At 37.5% G+C, this 22,360-nt stretch overlaps 1 protein-coding gene across 4 annotated transcripts in view; it reads right to left on the bottom strand.

Moving 5' to 3' along the window:
* The window catches only part of TAF1B (TATA-box binding protein associated factor, RNA polymerase I subunit B), an 85,107-nt gene that overhangs the window by 17,979 nt on the left and 44,768 nt on the right, over positions 1 to 22,360 (bottom strand). For all 4 annotated transcript variants that reach the window (XM_007971513.3, XM_007971515.3, XM_038006559.2 and 1 more), the window contains exons 9-12: positions 11,179 to 11,326; positions 4,469 to 4,646; positions 3,825 to 3,871; positions 1,690 to 1,780 (exon numbers count right to left, since the gene is read on the bottom strand). In XM_007971513.3, coding sequence (XP_007969704.3) covers positions 1,690 to 1,780; positions 3,825 to 3,871; positions 4,469 to 4,646; positions 11,179 to 11,326 — 464 coding nt within the window. The remainder of the gene's footprint in view (positions 1 to 1,689; positions 1,781 to 3,824; positions 3,872 to 4,468; positions 4,647 to 11,178; positions 11,327 to 22,360) is intronic.

Raw genomic sequence — 22,360 nt, 5'->3', positions numbered from 1 at the left:
AAACAAAGAGAAAAATTGGAAATTTATGTCAACATGGGGGTGGGGAAGGGTGAAACCGAAAGGTGACCATCATGCACCAGAGCTGTGTGTCTGAGCGGCAGTTGGTAGTGCTTCGCATATTACTCAGCAGTAACGCACACTGCACGTGTGTGTCAGCCCTCAGCACATACTCCAGGAAGAAGGACCTTGGAAAGGGGTCCCCTCGACAGCCTCCACCTTGGAGCCTGGTACCTCCCCGGAAAGTGCCATTTTATAACCAGACTTACTTTCTTTGGCTGATAAATTATTCCCTAAAGTAGCTAAAAGCCAGGAAGTCTTAAATGTGCAACTGATATAACACTGCAATAATGAACTGGGCCTCCAAGAGTTATGTTTTAAAGTGTAGGCTGGTGTCTGGCTTGGGGTAAGGAAAGCCCTGTCACCACTGAGACACCAGGGTGGAATGGCTCCTAAACACCCAGTCCTCAGGATCTGTCAGGACTAACCCCAGCTAGCACCACAGAAAGGAAGGCCGATTCTCCAAAACGACCTAAGACACATAACAAACTCTCATTCCTGCTGCTATTCTTGTGCCCACTGAGAGCCACTGACTGAAGAGCCACTCCTCTGATGAGGAGGAGGGGGCCCGGTTTCCTGGAAATCCATGGGCTGTTGGGATAAATTCACCTCCACCCCTCTTCTTCATTGTGCATCGATCCTGCCTACTAACAGGGAACCTGTCACACTTCCCTGCTTTGGAAAGGATCATCTCCGCAGTGCCTTTTCCATTCCAAGAGTCTGGTTTTCTATTTAAAAGTCCTCTGAAATTCAGAGGAAAAATAATCTAGTTCTACTCTCATCCTGGAAAATTGAGTCTTAATTACGGTATATAAGTGGGCATTATTACGTTTTTTTTTACTGATGAAGAAACAGGAGCTGAACGAATTCTCATTTCAACTAATTTGGGGAACCTTGATTTTTCTCAAAGGATATGAAATTACTGAGTCGAATTAGTATTACTGTAAATTTACATTAAATACAGAGATGTTACCTTTTTCTTCAAAGCCTCATAGAGACTCAGACTCAACAAAAGGTTAAGTAACGCCCATGGGCACACAGCTAGCTTGTAATGCAGACAGGATTCAAACCTAGCACTGCTTATGCTCTCTCTACTCTACCACAACGAGCCCACATCAGAAAGACAGTTCAAAGAAAGGCAGTGACACTGGCTGAATCAAATGGACTTGCTGTCTGCTTTGTTTTTAACTTTCACAGGGGTCTTTATTTTGGGGGAACATTCCAATTACACATGTTGCAAGGTAACATTTGTAATCTTTTTAATATTGGGAAGCATAGACGAGAAACGACTAAATATTTGAGAAAGGGGAAGAGGGAGGAGTATTAGAAATATAGGCAAGTCTCACGCAAATTACAAAAAGTTAAATTATAAAAAGTATACTGTCGTATCCTGCATTGGATCATGGAACAGAAAGAGGACATTAATAAAAATACTGGTGAAATTCACATCAAATCTAAAGTTTGGTTAATAGTAATATAAAAAAGAGAAAAGTTAAGAGTGTAGGGCTAATATTTCCAGGAAAAAAAGTCACAATGTAGATCAGTGTATACTGATGAAGCTTCAGCTTTCAAATGTAAAGTAACAGACACAGAAGTAAAACAGGTGCATCTAAACCAGGAAAGAGAACATACTTGGCCCTTGCTTCTTCCCACTTTTGTTTTTTCTCATCAAAAGCTTTCTTCATAATTTGGTACCACTTTCTGAAATCAAACCATGGTTTATCTGAAAGAAATAAAATCCAAGATTATTAACCAAATAAATCACACTATAATATACACTGTTCATTTGAGTTTTCATTCATTGACATAGCTAAACATTTATATACTAGCTCTTGGAATCTACGGATGGAGTCATTGTCTCTCTACTCTAACAGGACTCTCCTGAGAAATCTGTCACTCCCTCCTCTAAGTTCCTACCTACATTGTAGCCCCAATTAAATTATACTGAAATCATCTTCTTACATGTCTGCTTCTCCTAGACTTGACTATTACCTCCTTGAGAACAGAACACATATTTTGTTTGCCACTACAAAGAAGGCCTGCTCCTCCCCTCAAAGCCAACACCCAGCACAGTGCCTGGCACACAGTGGTGTTCCAATATGATGAATATGTGTATTAAGGAAAAAATGATTGATAAATATGTAAAATGATACTATAGTAGCTGAACCCAGACTTCCAGTTTCATCAGCTCCTATTCCCATTCCTCCTAATTTTAATTCAAAGAATCTAGAGACATGTAAGAAAGTGGACTGCATCGGACAGTTGGTGTGAGTGTGTGATTAAGATGTAGACGTCAGAGAGACAACAGAACTGAATGCAGTAAAGTATAAAAACTCACTCCTCACTCTTTCACTCCATATAGGGATTATTTTCCATTATTCTCTGGGAAGGTAGTCTCTTTCCATGTCTAACTAAAAATCTTTTCAACTGGCCAATATAATAATTGTTTAATCCAATATGATCTTGTAGATCATACAGCCACAGAGGAGAGAAAACTACCAAAAGAATTATAAGAATAGAGGAAAACTATAGTAATCGATAGAACTCATGGTTCTTTGACCTGGAGTAAGTCACAACTTTTCTAAACCTCAGCCTCCCCATCAACAATGCTAGGGGCAGGGGACGGTGATTAGCAGGAAGAGCAGAGAGAACTGACAGTGATCTTCGCCCTGCTGACAGCATGGATTTATTTTGAGGCTTACAAGGGAGATAGGTCAAAGTACTCTGTTTATTCTATATGTCTACATAGTAAATTATCACCTTTTAGCATTAGCGGGGATATCAGAAGACAGCTAGTTCAACCTTTCACTCTACATAGAAGCCAACATGAGCAACGTACAGAAAGTAGTATTTTATTTTGCACATATTCTGGAAAGAACACACAAACTGATTGCTACCAATAAATTCAAGCCTCTAAAACCAACGAACATAAATCCTAATGAGAACATTAAGAAACTGGAATTGAATTTAATAATTCACATATTCGCCATACTTCACTGAGTTGCTCTTAGGCTAGTCACTATGTTAGGCACTAAAAATACATTAAAAGAAAAAAAGAAAAAAAAGATATGATCCCTCCCTCCAGAAGCTCACACTTCACTTGTCTATCTGTCTATCACTTATAAAGTACTTGTTAGATGCCAGATGCTCTACTAAGCACTTTACGAATATTGGCAATCTAATAGGGACAGATGTACTTAGGCCATTAGTTAGACCTCAAGGTACTAAACATCTAGCAGAAGTCTGAACAAGAGTGACTGTGGCAGGGGTTATTAGTTCTGATTTGGGAAGAGGTGAAGCATTGTGAAGTGGATAGGTGTGAAGACCAGACAGAAGAGTGGTGTTTATGCTGCATCTTGAAGCATAAAGAAGGATTTGCCAGGGACTGAACAGGAGTTGGGGTAAGAAGGAAAGAACATTTCAGATAGAGGGACCAACAAGAGCAAAGGCTGAAAGCATCAGAATAGACAGGATGGTCACAAAACTACCTGTAAATTCATGATCTAGCATGGTTGGTGAGTAGAAGTTGGGAATACAAAGCTGGCTGGTCTTACATATAATAGGGACTCACTGGTATTTTTTAGTAGCCTAGAGATACAAGTAGGTAATTATATGAAAAAACAATACTGGTACAATATGTAGTTTGTATACATGTGTATATACATGTGTATATGTATATTTTTCAAAGTTGTTTGCCTACATTTATTCCATCTTTTAATCTATCATCTATGACCACTTTGAATTTGAATGATAAAAAATTAAAATACCTTTTTTGTTCTTTTCATTATGTTTTTCAGCAAGATTAGACAAGGACCTGGAGATAACAATAAACAAATCAATTTATTTAGAAGTCATGTATTTGGAAAGATAAATTCTGAATTCTTCTGAGAGAAAAGTATAGAATAGTATTTGAAACTGATACCAAGTTTTCATGGAGAAGCTATCACTGAAACAGAGAAGGAGACACTATAAATACTGTCACTCTTTGTTGGCATTTGGGAGGGGCGACATATTAAGATTCCTTTACTTTCTAAAATAATCTTTGAGAACACATATTGCCAGGAGCCTAAAGGGATACAGACAGAGATTTATGAAGATACTTTAAAACTAGGAAATCAGTGGAGCAATGAGGAACATTGCTACCTAAAGAATAACAGGTATGAAACATGATCAAACAACTGACAACCAGCTGAGTCAAAGTACTGTGTAAGAAGTAATTGTGATTACTAGTCAATGTTCTATAACAATTGAGAGTCTCCATTTTTTGAGATAACATATAATTAGGTAAATACAGTACACATTTTTTCTTTATCTCTTTTTTTAAAGTGTTTTCATGACATTTAAAGCTTTCTTCAAAAACTAAGATCAGCACCATAAAACATTACTTGTCATAAAATTGACATACACTTACCACTCTAAATTATCATCCAATAGAAAGAGCAGTTTCAATACCACCACAATGATAGCTACAGCTTGTACATCGTACTTAACAGTTTTTGCCATTTTAGCTATAGGATCAAATGTCAGAAAATCCACTTCTCCCATTCCAGTCATTTTCACCACGTGGCAAGTTAAGTTATGCATTTCATCTGAAGAACAAAACAGTAAAATGTAAATTATCTGGCAGCTAGATCATCCCCAATGTATATATCCATAAAAAACCCTTTATCTTAAAACACAACACTATACAAGAACTTAGAGACACACATTTTGTGAATAAAACACCAAAACATGGCATCCGTATAGAAAAATGAATGGTAGAATCTTAAAATGGTGTATCATTCCCTATTCCGACTTCCTAAAACATCTATTATTTCTAGGACACATCCTGGCATCTGGCAGCCACATACCAGTTGTTTCATCCACATCTCTTGTCTGTGTTTCTATAGCAGTGTGTGCTCACCTAAAACTAACTCCATTCCCTTATAAGATCAAAAGCTTCTCTAGCAATGTATGTGCACTGGCTGGCATCCTGGCTGGCACACTGGAAGCCCTCAACAAGTGTTTAACTAGATATATTACTTTCCTAAAGAAATTATATCTTAAGCATAGACTACACCTATTACTCAAGACTGAATAACATGGGACTTGGAACCAGAAAACCTAGGACCTATATTTAAGCTTTCCAATCATTAGCTTTGTGACTCTTGGATCAGAGTCACTTAGCATCAGTTTCTTCACTTCTAAAATGGGTTATAATGAGAATAAATTGAAGTTATGCTCAAGTGAATAGACTTTGAAAACTCTTAAAGTTACTAAACAAAGAATTTCTGTACTTCCCAATCTAAGTATGTAAGATGTGACCACAGCCTACTCTAATCAATTTCAAGTATGATAGCCATTATTTATAAGAGATAATGAGCTTGTATGGAACTGAACTGAATCTCCTACATGCATTCAGCCACCATGTCCTGTTAATTCCATTCTCTCAAGGTGGCATACAGTACCATGGTTGAGAAGAGACTATGGAACCAAACTGCCTGGACTACAGTCCCTGCTCCATCACTTACTAGCTCTGTGACCTTGGACATGTTATATAACCTTTCCGTGCCTCAGTTTTTAAACAATCTATCTAAAATAGGAATAAGAATAGTATGTGCTTCATAACGATTGTGAAGACTGAATTAATGAATATACCTAAGGCACTTGGATCAGTGCTGACTGCTTTCCAATCCATCCCCTTTCTTCCCTTCACTGTTGCTCCTTGGGCCACCCTTAGAACTGCTCTCCCTTTCTCTAGTCTTACTCTCCTGTGGCCCAAAGATTGTATTCCCCTGCTCTCATGAACTCACTAAAGCCTTTAGCTCCCAGCCTAATCTCCATAGTTCCCGCAAACAAGCCACATTCTCACTTGCCTCTCGGCTTTGTACAGCTACTTTTGCCCCGTTGCCTAGAAAGCCAGTTTCTTTCCCCGCATTCCTCATCTCAGGCTTTGCCTGACTGAAGCTCATTCATCTTAGAGAACTTGGTTATACCAGTGACTTCCTCTAAGAACAGACATGATACCACAGCCTCCTGTGACTGGCCCTCTTCTGAGTGCTAAAGCAGATCTCCTGGCATGTACCCTTCTACTGCACTCAGTTAAGGGTTTATCTTTCTGTTTCCCTCTTAAACTTGAGGGTGACTCAATTTTGTTTTATTTGTCTTCCTAACTGCTACGACCCACACATAATTGGTACTAATTACATGTTTATGATAAAGAATAAATAAAACACAAAATTAATTTCTTTCTTGAAACATTTAAGTAAAAACAATTTTTGCTGATTAAAAAATGCTTTGTTAACATAGAAACAGAACACATATAACAATGATAATTCAAAATACAGCATCAAAGAATTTTTAAGTCTACCAGATTCTGATAGCTTGGCTAAAGTTTTCACTTGGCTTTTATTCTTCCAGCAAACATTTACTGAGCAACTACTATGTTCTGGGTACTTAAGATACAGACACAGTCCTTTTCCTCAAGTCCTTTTCCTAATGAGAATGCAGTTCGGTACAGGCTATGACAAAGATGGGAAGGTGCTTTCAGGAAATGCGAACAGTCCAACAAGGCTTTAGTACTGAATGTGAAGAGGTTGGCAGGGCCAGACAGTACAGGTCTTTGTGAGGCAGAGAATTTGGACTATTATACTATCAAGATAATTTCAATTTACAGGCTTCACCTGAATTTACTCCCGGGCTTCATTCAGATGCAAAAAGATGAGGAGAGAGAAAATAAAGCTCAATTCAACAAGCATTTACTGAGTGTCTACTAGGTACAAGACACTGTGCATTAATATAATGAAGGAAATTAGAGAAATGAGTGATAGACAGGACTCTTACACTCAAACATGTACACTTCAAACATGGGAAAAAATTAATTTTAAAATACATGTACTAAAATTTTAAACATTATTTATATTGGGTTGTAGAAGCTATAGTCTCTTCTCAGATAATTTAAAAATCAAAACCATATTAGCATTGTTATTCTAAAAAATGACATTTCTTGAAATATTTCTCTTCTTTTAAAATTAATATCTTGGCCAGGTGTGGTGGCTCACGCCTGTAATCCCAGCACTTTGGGAGGCCAAGATGGGCAGATCACCTAAGGTCAGGAGATCGAGACCATCCTGGCTAACACCGTGAAACCCCGTCTCTACTAAAGACACAAAAAATTAGCTGAGTGTGGTGGCGGGCGCCTGTAGTCCCAGCTACTCGGGAGGCTGAGGCAGGAGAATGGCGTGAACCGGGAGGCAGAGCATGCAGTGAGCGGACATCACACCACTGCACTCCAGCCTGGGCGATAGAGCAAGACTCCGTCCCAGAAAAAAAATTACAAAAATTAGGTGGGCATGATGATGGGCACCTGTAATCCCAGCTACTTGGGAGGCTGAGGCAGGAGAATCACTTGAACCCGGGAGGTGGAGGTTGCAGTGAGTCGAGATCATGCCACTGCACCCCAGCCTGGGTGACAGAGTGAGACTTTGTCTCAAAAAAAAAAAAAAAGAATTAAGATCTTGAACTGCTCCCTTTATGCCAAAAATACAGACTAACTAAAAAGCAACTGGAAGAAATGATGAGAATGGTAGCAAGGACAGTATAGGGTCTTGGAAGGGAGCAGAGTGTGGGAAGAGCACAGGCCTTGGAACGGGAAGACTGGGTTGTAGGAATCTACTCTGCCATCTACCAGCTGGGTGTCCCTGAACCGCCCTAAGTCTCATCTGTCAAGGGGAAGCCTGCCTGTCCTCCCTTCCCACCTTCACAAAGGAGAGAATTTATACATGGGCACTTTGGAAACTTCAGAAATTACATACATGAAACAGAAATTACATAAATGACCCCGAACACCGTCAGAAACTCTCTCCAGCAGACTTGTGGGTGACAATGGGAGGAACTATATCAGAGGGTGGAGAGTGCATCTGAGCTCACTGATGGCCATCAAAGGGGTAGTGCTTACTCAGGCAGGACGTGTGTGACATACTTGCCGAAACCTTTCCCCGAGCCCCAGAGGCTACCTGGTCACCTTTAAAGGCATTGAGGAGAGGCTGCTATTGCCCCAGCATGTTTAAAACCACTTTTAGCTTTCTGGGAACACTAAACCCTATCTTTGTAAAAGTACCACATAACACAGATCTCTTCTTTTTGATCAATGGCACCGCACAACTGATGGCATTCCCGAGAGCAATATTTGTAATTACAAATGGCACATTCTGGAAATACTCTTATAATTTTTTTTTTTTTTTTTTTTTTTTTTTGAGACAGAGTCTCGCTCTGTCGCCCAGGCTGGAGTGCAGTGGCCAGATCTCAGCTCACTGCAAGCTCCGCCTCCCGGGTTCACGCCATTCTCCTGCCTCAGCCTCCCGAGTAGCTGGGACTACAGGTGCCCGCCACATCGCCCGGCTAGTTTTTTGTATTTTTTAGTAGAGACGGCGTTTCACCACGTTCGCCAGGATGGTCTTGATCTCCTGACCTCGTGATCCACCCATCTCAGCCTCCCAAAGTGCTGGGATTACAGGCTTGAGCAAACGCGCCCGCCCAATACTCTTATAATCTTATGTATGGGTGGTTTGCAAACCAGCTGTAAACATTTTAGAATCTAAATCCTAAGATATAGGGAGTATCATAACTTAATTTGTAGATCTATTTTTTGTTTAAAAAAAAAAATAGGCCAGGCTTGGTAGCGTATGCCTGTAATCCCAGCACTTCGGGAGGTCAAGGCAGGAAGATGGCTTGAGCCTGGAGGTTCAAGACCAGCCTGGGGAACATGGCAAGACCCCGTCTCTACTAAAAATAATAACAACAAAAAAAGCTAGCCAGGTATGGTGGTGCGTGCCTGTAGTCTCAGCTACTCGGGAGGCTGAGGTGGGAGGATCACTGGAGCCCAGGAGTTCAAGGTTGTAATAAGGTACCATCACACCACTGCACTTCAGCCTGGTCAACCGAGAAAGACTTTGTCTTTAAAAAAAAGAAAAAGCTTATTGCACTCCCCGTGCCCACTAATAAGTAATACAACTCAATATAGGATATTTATAAGACACAAAAAGGTAGGAGAAAAAAAAATAATATGTGTTACCCTAACTTAGAAACAGCCACTTTAACATTTTGGTATATTTACTTCTAATCTTTTCATGAATGTCTTCATTTTTTTTTTTTTTTTTTTTTGAGACAGAGTCTCACGCTGTCGCCCAGGCTGGAGTGGAGTGCAGTGGCCGGATCTCAGCTCACTGCAATCTCCACCTCCCAGGTTTGCGCCATTCTCCTGCCTCAGCCTCCCGAGTCGCAGGGACTACAGGCGCCCGCCACTTCACCCGGCTATTTTTTGTATTTTTTTTTAGTAGAGACGGGGTTTCACTGTGTTAGCCAGGATGGTCTCGATCTCCTGACCTCGTGATCCGCCCGTCTCGGCCTCCCAAAGTGCTGGGATTACAGGCTTGAGCCACCGCGCCCGGCCGAATGTCTTCATTTTATGTAGCTGTGGTTGTGTTATACGTTAATTTTGTAATTTGGCTTGACTTTTTATTATAACATAAACATTTTCCATGCTTTTATGAACTCTTCATAAACATTATTTTAAAAGCTACATACCTAATGTTCCACTGAATGCACACACCACTGTTTACATAACCCTTCCCTTTCTTTTGGATATTTGTTTCTGATTTTTCAATATTATAAAGAGACTAATAACATTTATGTGTAATTTTCTTCTATATTTCAAATTATTTCTATTGAACAGACCGTGAGAAGTGGAATTTTCTACCTCCATTTTTTATAATACTGCCTCCAAAAAGTCACTTAATAAATATCAAATGACAATGATGTCTCTCTGCATATTATAATGGGTTTATTTCTACTCCTTACAGGAAACGTTAGGCAAGAAAAATAGTTAAACTACAGATATCAGCCAGAAAACCTATCACCCCCTCTCTGTCCAACAACAAACACATGAGATAGATGCTTGCTTGCTATTAACCAGGCTGCATCAGTTATATTTTGACAACCCCTGGTATTCCTTCCATAGACCAGTATTCGCTCTATAAACTCAGGATTTAGAATATAAGACAGCATACAAGAACTTTCCATACTTGAGAGACCCATCAAAGAAGCAGAAAGAAAAAAAAATCCAAAATAGTAATTCTGATACACAACATGTCCAAATGCAGAAATAAGATCTTCTAAATTCTGGAATCTTAAATAATTACTGATTTCTGGAATCTCAATAAGAGCCATATTCCTTAGCTTTAGAAATGTTACATTTGAAAAATTTAAATTATTTTTGCTCCTGTTTTTAAAAAAATTTTAAATTATGACAATACTTACATTTATATACATGTTACTACATATTTATATTCATATTTATAGTTACTGTGCATACAATTTTGTATATTGCTTTTTCCACATAACACACGTATTTTACTCTCCTATTAACAACACATTCAATTACATTTTTTACATTGCTTCAGCAATGGTATAGTCATACCATGTTTGTATTTTCTCTTAAGAATATAAGTCCAAAATTTCTCATATTTCTAGTCTAACAAGAAATTCAGGACTGGATTCCACCAGCAGATTCCATTGAGGTTACCTGTGTGTTGGTATACTATGAACCAGATATAGTGAGGATCTTTTTACATTTTATGTTTTACTGCCTTAAAGAGCTCAATATGATCTGACCAGACTTTGATCTCCATTTGTTTTATGGACTGGATATATTATCAAACAATAAAAATGTTACAGAGATTAGCTTCTAGGATTTTTGAAAAATTAGAATTCATTATGTAATAATCATGCTTCATGCAAATTAAAAAGTACCGTTTTGGGATGGGGGACAGGTCATTAAAAACATATACTGAAACATTTGGTACTTTACTTGCACTTAGCAAACTTACCATAAAAATCAAACACATTCTTTCAAGCATAAATCCCTCACACCAAAACAGAACTCTATTTCTGAAAACTCTATTTCTGAATATTGTCCCTTTAACGATTTTAAAAGGTCTGAATTATTTTAAGAAAGAATTTTGAAATGAAGTTTCATGTTACCATGGACCTTTTCAGGTGGTTCTAATAGTCTGTGATGTGAAAAGTCTGCTTACCATAACTCTAGTAGTTAAAGTGTCCCCACAATATATGCCACACACTTACCAGGGAGGTTGACTTCCATCAAGTATTTCATACACAATATGTTGGGATGAAGATAGCAGTCTTCAGTTATGTCTGGAAAACGAGGCAAATCTAAAAATGTGCCAACTTCAATTGTTTTTTTATAGATATCCTCGTAGTCAGGCCAAGACTGAAATAAAAGAGAGATCATCATAGTTGCAAGTTTTGTAACAAAAATTATTTTTAAAAATATGTTCTGATTTAGAATGGCTATTATTAAAAAGTCAAAAAATAACAGATGCTGGTGAAGTTGTGCATAAAAAGGAACACTTATGCACTGTTGGAGGGAATGTAAATTAGTTCAGCCACTGTAGAAAGCAATTTGGAGATTTCTCAAAGAACTTAAAACAGACCTGCATTCAAGCTAGCAATTCCACTACTGGATATATACCCAAAGGAATATAAGTCATTGACACATGCACATATGTGTTCATCACAGCACTATTAATGTCTACCAACAGCGGACCAGATGAAGAAATTATGATCCACATACACCATGGAATACTATACAGCCCTAAGAACAAGATCATGTCCTTTGCAGCGACATGGATGGAACTGGAGGCCATTATCCTAAGCAAATTAATGCCGTAACAAAAACCCAAATACTGCATTTCTCACTTATAAGTGGGAGCTAAACATTGAGTACACATGGACACAAAGAAGGGAACAGCAGACACAAGGGCCAACTTGAGGGTGGAGGGTGAGGATCAAAAAACTACCTTTACTGCGCTTATTACCTGGGTGACAAAATAATCTATACATCAAACCCCCACGACACGCAATTTACCCATGTAACAAACCTGCACATGTGCCCCTTGAACCTAAACTCAAAGTTGGAAAGAAAAAAAAAATTCTGATTTAGCAAGTAATATGTTCCAAGCCAGAGTATTTGGAATGCTTAAGAAAAGAAAAAGGAACAGATAAAACTAACATGCATTCACTGAAAAAAATCTGGAATTTGGGGAAAAGTATGAAGGGAGAAACCCCCCATAAATCCTTAATATTTTAACTCAGCAATTTTAAATGATACATACTAAATGTTAAAAGCCACTAAAATTCCATTTGGCTCGTAAAACTCTTACTGGGTTTTTCCATGACATGGTAAAATCACTACTACTTGCCTTAGAAGAATCTGGAGAAAGGATGAAAGCTACAACCCAATCAGAGTTAAAATGTTTTCATGACTGCTCTGATACACAACTTCCCTCTCACCTTTCTCACCTGCACTCTCTCATTACTCTTCAAATTCAGAGCTAACAAATGCAGCTCACTGTTACATAATATTCACGTGCTTCTATATGGGAGTAACACCAGGCTTTAAGTCTAGTAGTTAAAAATCCACAATTCAACTTTATACTAAACTGGCCCACATAAAAGTATATAAAAAGTATATAAAAGTTCAGGAAAGCTATGAACAAATATTAATATATTAATTCTGTCTAGCACTTAAGAACTCAAAGTTTTTTGCATATACCATTTGTATTTTTGCAATTTATAAACATTCCTAATATTAATACTGCATGTAATTTTTCATTTACTCATCTATTCTCATAAAAAATTTAGAGCAGCCGGGCGTGGTGGCCCATGCCTGTAATCCCAGCACTTTGGGAGGCCGAGGTGGGCAGATCACGAGGTCAGAAGATCAAGACCATCCTGGCTAATACGGTGAAACACTGTCTCTACTAAAAATATAAAAAATTAGCCGGGTGTGGTGGTGGGCGCCTGTAGTCCTAGTTACTCGGGAGGCTGAGGCAGGAGAATGGTGTAAACCCAGGAGGCGGAGCTTGCAGTGTGCCGAGATCGCACCACTGCACTCCAGCCTGGGCACAGGGCAAGACTCTGTCTCAAAAAAAAAAAAAAAAAAAAAAAAAAAAAAATTAGTTTAGAGCCTATTCTATGCAAGGAATTGTGCAAAGTACTTTGGGAAATAAAAACATGAATAAGATAATCTCAGAAATAAAAAGATGAATAAGACAATTTCTTTAAAGAGTTGACAATCGAGAAAGGAGATAAGGCTTGGATAAATAACTATAGTACAAAATAAAAAGTTATCGGGTTATAACACACATGTGCTTGCAGGATTTCAGAAAACTAACATTTCTGATATGGTAGAACACTATTAAAATTGAGTCTAATATAAAAATTTTGAAAATCCATTTTGCAGTATCTATTAAAGTTGAGCATATGTACCTCCTAGGTCAAGGGAATTCTTCTACTCCTAGCTCTGTATACCCAGCAGAAATGTGTACGCATGACCATAAAAGACATGTACTAGCATGTTTATAACAACACTATTTGTGACAACTCTAGGCTGGAAATTACTCAAATGTCCGTAAATTACTTATCTACAATAGATCAGTAAATTGTGATATAATCTCACAATGGAACAGTATTCAGTAAGTGAATGTGCTACATGCAACAATGAGTCAATCTTCAAAACATAATGTTCAAAGAAAAAAGCCAGATGCAAAAGAGAACAATTCCATTTATATAAAGTATAAAACTCAGTAACTCTGTCCCCAACTTCTGTACTGTTAGAAGTCAGGATCTGATTACTCTAAGGGTGGGCAGGACAGGACTGGAAGGGAGCACGCAGCAGAGCTCCTGGGGTGCTAGTAATGCTTCTCTATGAAGCTGGGTGCTGGGGATGTGACTGTGTTCAGATTGTGAAAATTCATCACAATGTATATACATTTATGATGTGTAGACTTTCCTATGTGTCTATTTTACCTCAATAAAAAGTAAAAAGTAAAAAAAAAAAAAAAAAAAAAAAGCTTCATACATCACCTTTGTGGGAGAAATCATCATTCAAATACAAAGGTGGAAAGACCTTAATGGTACAGGCGTATATGCTTATACAGAAACAAGTATACTGTGAATTTTTAGAATTTAAAACTATGCGTGATTTTCCTTTGCCTGAAGTTAAAATCTTCTCTGTATTATATTTATTTTGGTACAACTACTTCAATAGCTAAACTCTTACATTTCCTTAGGAAAAATGCCTTCAGTTTATGTTATATTATCAACATATGACTGATCTGTAGCTGAAGAATACAAAGTAATTTTCTGTTAATCCAAAGTAGCAATGTGGTATTTTAAGATTTTCTTTAACGTTGGGATACAGTTAATCTACTTGTACACTAAAATACTATTGATTGTATTTTAATCTGTGAATTTAAAGAGAAAAGAAAAATAAGTTCTCAGCGACCTTTGAAAAGAACGTGACCTCTTTCTTATTTATAAAATTAATTAATTTAGACCTCTGGTTCATTCTGCACAGAATTTGAAACATCTTTTCAAGCTGAGACAATTTAACATTACTAATAAGATTTATGGCAATCTTAATCCTTTTAAATAATGCAGGTAAGAGATGTAATTAAGTACTTTTATCTGCAAACAAAACACTAGAGTGGTAAATGTTCCCCTTAGAAAAAAAATCATCTAAAAAATGATTTAATGGATGATAAATTCATGACAAGTATGTGTAAGGTCATTAATGAAAACCAACTTGGTAGGTTAAAAGGATTTAGCATATTTTCAAAACTTCCACACTAAAAGCTGATACATCAAACTCAACATCTGGTGACAAAGAGGCCACTATTCTTTCCAATATGAATTGAGGAGAAAATAATTATCAAGTGTGCTTATCTAACTATTTATCCTATAGATTAGATTCCACATTCTGCTAGTCTCGATTCAGTATTATAGATTTTATTTTAAAACATTTCTTTTATTTTTAAACAGAACTAACTTTTCCTTTTTGAGTAACACTCAAAATATTTTTTTAAAGGTGGCTAAAGGGTTTTCAATCTCATCCCATTTTCTTTTAACCAATCTTGTCTCATTGTTATGCATTTAGGTTATTTCCCATTTTTAAACCAGTATAAATAAAGCCATGATGAATGTATGTTAGCAACATTTAAATTTGATTATAAAAATAACACATCAACATTATAGAAAATTTAGGAAATATAAAATTCTATACTAAAAGATAATAAAAATCTCTGACAACTTGGAGAAACCCTCTGTTAGGATCTGGGTGGACTTTCCTCTCAGTTCATTTGGGCACATCCATATTTATAACATTGGGATTTAAATTCAACAGCCTATTTGACATCTCTACTTGGATTATCTCTCTAGTATGTCAAACTTATATATCCCAACATCTTCCACATCCCTAAATTTTAATCCCCCTAGCAGTGTTCCTTACCCAGTCACAAAAAGCAAACATTTAGGAACATCCTTGACACTTCCCTTTCCTCACACACCACATTCATTCCATTCCATAGACTGTTCACTCTACCTGCAAGTTTGGTCTTCAGTGATGGTCCTTCTCATCACAACTCTACCCCAGACCCGAACTATCAAAAACCTCCTGACAGCCCTATATCTGCTTCTACCTCTTTGCAACTGGGAGCCAGGGTAAGATTTTATTTTATTTTATTATTTTATTTTTTTGAGACAGGGTCTTACTCTATTGCCCAGGCTGGAGTGCTGTGGCATGGTCACACTCACTACAGCCTTGACCTCCTGGGCTCAAGTGATCCTCCTGCCTCAGCCTTCTGGGTAGGCTGTGACTACAGGCATGCGCCACCACACCCAGCTAATTTTTTCTATTTTTTGTAGAGATGGAGTTTTGTCATGTTGCCCAGGCTGGTCTTGAACTCCTAGGGTCATGCAATCTGTCTGCCTTGGCCTCCCAAAGTGTTGGGATTACAGGCATGAGCCACTGCACCTAGCCCAGGGTAAGATTATAAAATGAAAATCTGGTATGTCTTTCCCATACTAAAATCCCTCTAATAGTTTACATTGCTCTTAGGCCAAGTTCTTGCCTGTCTGAGAGCTTTTGTACAAACTGGATTAAGAATATAGTTTCATCTCCTGAATTCTGACCTAACATTATGTTTTGTGAGAATTTTCTAATGCCATGAGATAGCCTGTGAGAACATCATTTTGAGTGACTGTAAAATATTCTTTATGAATCCATCATTTCCTTATTACTGGATATTTATGTTAGATATACATATCATGCACCATATTAAGCAGCTAAGAAAACGTGTTTTGATAGGCTGTTTCATGACTTAGGAAAATATTCATAGTACAATACTCAATTTTTAAAATGCAGGAGACAAATTTGTATATATGCTTCAATCCTAATTTTGCAAATATGTTTATGCACATTAAATAAGACAATCAAAAATAGCAAATGTTAATGGCATCATGAGAAATCAGACTAATTTTCATCTCCTTCTTTATACTTCTCATTATTTTCTACATTTCTTCTAATTCTGAATACATTACTTTTATAATAAGTAAAAAATAACATTCAAAAATATATTATGGTTGTCTAAAAAATTAAACATAGACTTACTATATGATCCAATAATAGCACTTCTGGAATTGAAAGCAGGGACGTGAACAAATATTTGTATACCAATGTTCCTGTTGGCATTGCTCACAATAGCCAAAAGGTAGAAATGACCCAAATGTACACCAATGAATGGATGAACAAAATGTGGTATGTATGTACATAAATGTACATATATTTTATATAAGATAAAGCTGGATATTAGCAAGTAGTATAGATTTTGAATGTTTTATATATATCACAGAATATTATCCAGCCTGAAAAGGAATGAAATTCCGACACGAGCTACATTATAGGTGATCCTTAAAGATATTATGCTAAGTGAAATAAGCCAGACGCCAGACACAAATGGACAAATGTTGTATGAGTCCACATTTATGAGATACCTAAAGAAGTCAAATTCCTAGAGACAGAAAGCAGAACAGGGGTTACCAGAGGATGGAACAAGTGGGGAATGGGAAGTTGGTGTCTAATGCCTATGAGTTTCAATGTGGGAAGATGAAAAAATTCTAGAGATGGATGGTGGTGATGGATGCACAAAAATGTAAATACACTCAATACCACTGAGCTGCACACTTACAACTGGCTAAAATGGTAACTTTTATGCATATATTGCCACCAAAAAAAAGTATAAAATGGAACCTAAGTTCTCAGACAAGGTGGCAGGAGAAAAAAAAAGAAAAAAGGAATCTAAGTAATGTCTGACTAAAGGAAAAAAACACACACACAACATGTTAAAGAGGTCATAATTAGAAGTGTAATAAGGCTGAAAAATTTTAAAAATTCAGGATATATGAAATCTACAGACATTCAAAATTTATACCATTTGCTAATATCTACTTTTATCTTACACAAAACCTCTTAGAAATAGAAATATACCTTTGGGGGAAATATGGAGTTCTTAAACTATAATTATTAAAAATGTAACACCAAGAGATGTGTCTGCATTTCCCAGAATAAGAATCTCATCCATCAGATACAATGTGCTCTGTCAATGACTGACACAGAGAGGAGGGACACTGCTGTCTTTTTAGCCTTGATTTTCACTATTTTCATATATGTTAAACTCACAGACCAGTTTCTCAATAGATATAGCTCCCAAACAGTTTTAAACAGAATCCTGTTTAAAACAACACATACTTAATAAGGTGTAACAGCATTTTGTTTTACACTGACCTGTTGGTTATCTGCTAATTCTACCTCAACTCTTCTGTGGGACAAGGTAAAATAACAAAAGACAGACAGAGATACAGATAAGGCTTATGTGCACTGCTCAAAGCACAATCTCCATCAGAATCCCTTGCAAGATGCTTCCAAAAAACATCTTCTTAGAGCCCACACTATACTTACTGAATCCATTTCTGACACTGGGTCTAAGAATCTGCAGTTTAAACAAGCTCTCCAGGATATTCTTAAGCACACTAAAGCCTGAGAGCGTCTAGAGATTAATGAAATTGCTATGGATCCCCAGAAAACAGAATATGCCAGTTTCAGGAAACAAAAAATAAAATGCAGAGGCTATTTTTCTTGTAGACAGGAGGAAGTGCTCGGATAGTTTAACTCTCCAAGTTTGGAAAGAGAGGCACATATACACATTCCAGTGAGGCTGACATGATGGTAGCCAGGGGCGGCGGGGGGCGGGGGGGCATGGGGAAGTGGGCCAGGAACACAAGAAAACACCAGCTGGCTTGTCTCCCTCATGCTGTCTGGGAGGGAAGAGTAGAAATGAGGGAACCCGATCATTCTGCTCACCTCAATTTCCCTCAAGTAGACTTGAAACCTGTCAGATTATTATGCTAACAAAGATTGCACAAACAATCCCAAGCACTACATGTGGCCTACAGAGTAAGAAGGTGAATAAATCTAGAGTCAGGTTTGAAGACTCCGGGCAGATCAAAACAATCCAATAAGGCCTTCATTTGAAGGTGCTTAAGAAGTGACTGACAGCTCTGGAGGAGACTTTTTCTTCCTTCAACCAAAAGAAACCCAGTTTCACAAAGGGTGTAAGATTGCTCCAAGGCAAAATGAATCATCCTGGCTAAGTGCCACGCAGTGGGTTTGGCTGACCCAGTATTACATCTTTTCTTTTTACTCATTCAGGGAGAAGATCAGAATGCTGTTGATCAACATTCAAAATATTGGAGATGTACTTCAGAATAAATTTCCAGTTTCCTCTTTATCCCTTCTTGCTGAGTGTAGCAAGGGATGATGAAATGACTAACTCTTGAGAGGACTGAGAAACACTGCCAAGGACTGTGGTAGAACAGTATCTATATTACATATTACCTACTTTTAAACTGATCTGTAGGTTTAAAATATATAAAGAAAATCAAGGCTGAAAAGATAGAAGTAGACCTATTGTAAGTCACTGACAGAATAAATTGTATCTAATACAGACAAGTACGTCTAGACCAAATACTTTGGTTCAATCAATGATCTGATTATTTGGTATGCTGTGAAGAGATGGTGCCCCTGAAAGATAACTAGATTTTCAGTTTATTCTACGAGGTAAACTGAAAGATTTTTGCTAGAAGTAAATAGGGCTTCAAGTCAGCACCACACTCCAGAAAGTTGAGTCACAAATTGAGCAGCAGAAGAGGCAGAGGCAAAAGGAGAAGAGGGTTATCTCCAAATTAATTTAAGTAAATGAAATGAACTGGCTATCTACCTGGGCTCACGAATCACAACTAAGAAAAAGGAGATGGCTGGAAAGACTAAAATTTAATTTGCACACCTCTCCTGAGCTCTGCTCCTAAGTCAGGGTAATGGCAGGAAGACTGAGACTCTCACGCTGCTTGGAAAAAGAAAACAAACCACATCAACACTCTCTGTATCCTACGTCCCTCTGCTTTAAGTGAGGTTTGCCAGATTTTGTTGTAATTAAGACAGAGGGGCCACTGAAATACTAACACAACAACTTAATGGAAAGAAACAGCTCACCTGGGATAAAGGTTTGAAAAGGGTTTTTTTGGTTTTTGTTGTTTTTTTTTTTGGTTTTTAGATGTGCTCTCAACTTTCTGGAATAACAAAAATAAAACAAAACCAAACACAGAAGGAAAACAGTCCCCAGCAGCCCACACACAAAACTCCACTGGCATATCTTCATCGCCATCTCCTAGCACAATTGCACCTTTTGTCATTTCTGGTGGAGGTACAGCTGCTGAAGAAGCCAAGACTTAGTGGAGAAAGCTAAGGCATGGAAGGGGGGAAGAAAATGCTTCCTTTGTTAATGAAAAGCCGTTTCCATTTAAAAGTTTCAACATACTATAGAATAGTGAATGCACTTTTGTGAGCAAAAGCAAAAAGCACACAATGAAGAAAAGCTGCCTGTCAATTAAATCAACAGTCATCTGAAGGCAACACAAACCACCTCTTCTTGCAAAAAGAGGGAAGGAAGGGAGGGAAGTAGGGAGAGAGTGTGGACATTTACTACACTTGGCTGAGGATGTGTCTAAAAGGTATAATAAATGTGACATACAGGGCTTCTAGAGTGATACAGGTCCATTTCATTACAATAGTAAGAAATCACAAGTTTAGTACGTTTTTTTAAAAGACCACAAAGCTACAATAAATTGTTCCAGCATGCATTAAAAACAGAGTGCTTGGGAAAGCATTTTATTGAATTTCACAAATTTACAGCGAGTTTATTTTCCTTCATGAAGCAATACTTTAAGACAGGTAAGGACAGGCTAGAGTTTCTGTTACACAACAGCAGGCTCCTGTGATAAACCTGATTACAATACCCTGTCAGAGGCAAACTTCCTGCTCAGCTATTTAAAAAAAAAAAAAAAAAAAAAAAAAGGAGTGCAGTGCCTCACCCTTACTTACTCTTATTGTTGTTTTGAGGCAAAGATTCAGCAGAGAAAAAGCTAATGCTAAGTGCACCTGTTAATCCAAACAGATATCAAGACTCTCCATAACAAAGGAAAATTAACGAGGAATAAAACTACCAGAAGTAATGACAAAGCACTATAATTATTTATGGAAAAAGAATAAAATGAATTCCACATGTATCATGATGCATAAATAGTTCACCCTGCATTTTTAATCTGCTAGACTTTTCTTAATGACAGTAAACCTACTATGTAGTAGAAAAAAACACGTTTTTTTTTTTTTTCTTTTGAGACAGGGTCTCACTCTGTTGCCTAGGCTGTAGTGCAGTGGCACAATTACAGCTCACTGCAGCCTCCACTTTCTGGACTCAGGTGATCCTCTCACCTCAGCCTCCTGAGTAGCTGGGACCACAGGCAGGTGCCGCCACATCCAGCTAATGTTTGTATTTTTTGTAGAGCCAGGGTTTCACCATGTTGCCCAGGCTGGTCTCAAACTCCAGGGCTTAAGGGATACTCCCACCTCACCCTCCCAAAGTGCTGGGATTACAGGCGTGAGCCACCATGCCCAAACACAAAAAATATTTTCTTTATGTTCAAAATCTAGTCTTCTGGGGATTTGTGGTGAATATATTGCTTTATGTGAAATACAGTCTTGGCCCTGAGGACGAGGCCTTTTTAGAAACGTGTTGTCAACTTGCACAGGCAAACACAAACCTTATAAACAAATACAAAATTATGAACTGCTGACCAATGAGGATTTGCCAACTGAACAGGAGATAATAATTTGTTTTGGCCCCAGGATCAGAGCTGGTAAAAACCTATTGGAGTCCTCTTTAATATGTGTCTGTTCTCCAAACACTCTGCTGATTGTTGCATAGCCATGTTCCAATTTCACATATCTGTAGCAATGAAGTTTAAAAGATGGTATCAAGAAGAGTAGATAATCTCAAAATAATTTCTATTTGATTTTGGAAGGGTTATATGGTTACTGTTGCAGCAGATCTACCTCTGCCATTGCTTGGTTTAGTTTAGGCTAGTGTAAAACCAAGTTCCCATTCTCTCCTCCTGGGAGGGAGAGGTGACGGAACCCCAGGCATACTGGCCCAGGATGAAACAAAATCACAGGTAATCCACACAAAATCATCAGCTTCACTTAGCAAACATGAGGTATGATTCTAAAAGAAATATAAATGTAGCCTCAGATATATTTTCTAGCCTGAGTAATTCACTATTGGTTTCAGCATATCAGTAAGAATCTGAACTGGTAACTTTTTCATATGAATGATACTGACACACCCATAACTCTTACTTTTAAATGTCCTTGCTTACAAGCAGAAGTTATATCCCTTATATATTTACCACTAAAATTTAACAGAATGTTTTTTCTTTAAATTATTCTTAACCAAATGCCACTATTTAGTGGCCTTCTGATATATTGTGTAATAAATACATCAGAAGCGGTTTGGAAATTTCCTACCTGTGTGAGAAAAACTCCCCAACAGATCAATGTGAATTTTTCTGAAAATATAGTGTTTAAACTTACTGTTTTATAGCTATTTCAAATCACGTAATCAATAAACACAGACTGTCCTTATTTTGTAGATGGAATTACAGGTTTTATAGAATCTATAATATAGATAATAAAATAGAAGCATTAAATATGGTCTTTATGCTCAATTAATTTACACTTTTAGTTAGGGATGTAAGACATACACAATCAAACCATGCATGACATACTCTCTTTTACTCCTCTCTTTTATAAATTCTATTTAGACAACATCCTTTGCTGCCTTTGAAATTTTGAAAAATGCAAAATAATACATACACTATATCTGTAAGCTATGAAGCATGATAATAATAAACGCCTATGAATCCACTACCCAACTTAAGAACTAAAGCATTATCAATATTGTTGTATCTACCAGCATACTTCTTCCCTGTCCCATCCCTCTGTCTCCCCCTC

The sequence above is a fragment of the Chlorocebus sabaeus genome, chromosome 14 (genome assembly GCF_047675955.1).
Source record: "Chlorocebus sabaeus isolate Y175 chromosome 14, mChlSab1.0.hap1, whole genome shotgun sequence".
NCBI classification, from domain to species: Eukaryota; Metazoa; Chordata; class Mammalia; order Primates; family Cercopithecidae; genus Chlorocebus; species Chlorocebus sabaeus.
The sequence above is the reverse complement of the archived record's forward strand: the minus strand, read 5'-3'. Positions and strand labels throughout refer to the sequence as shown.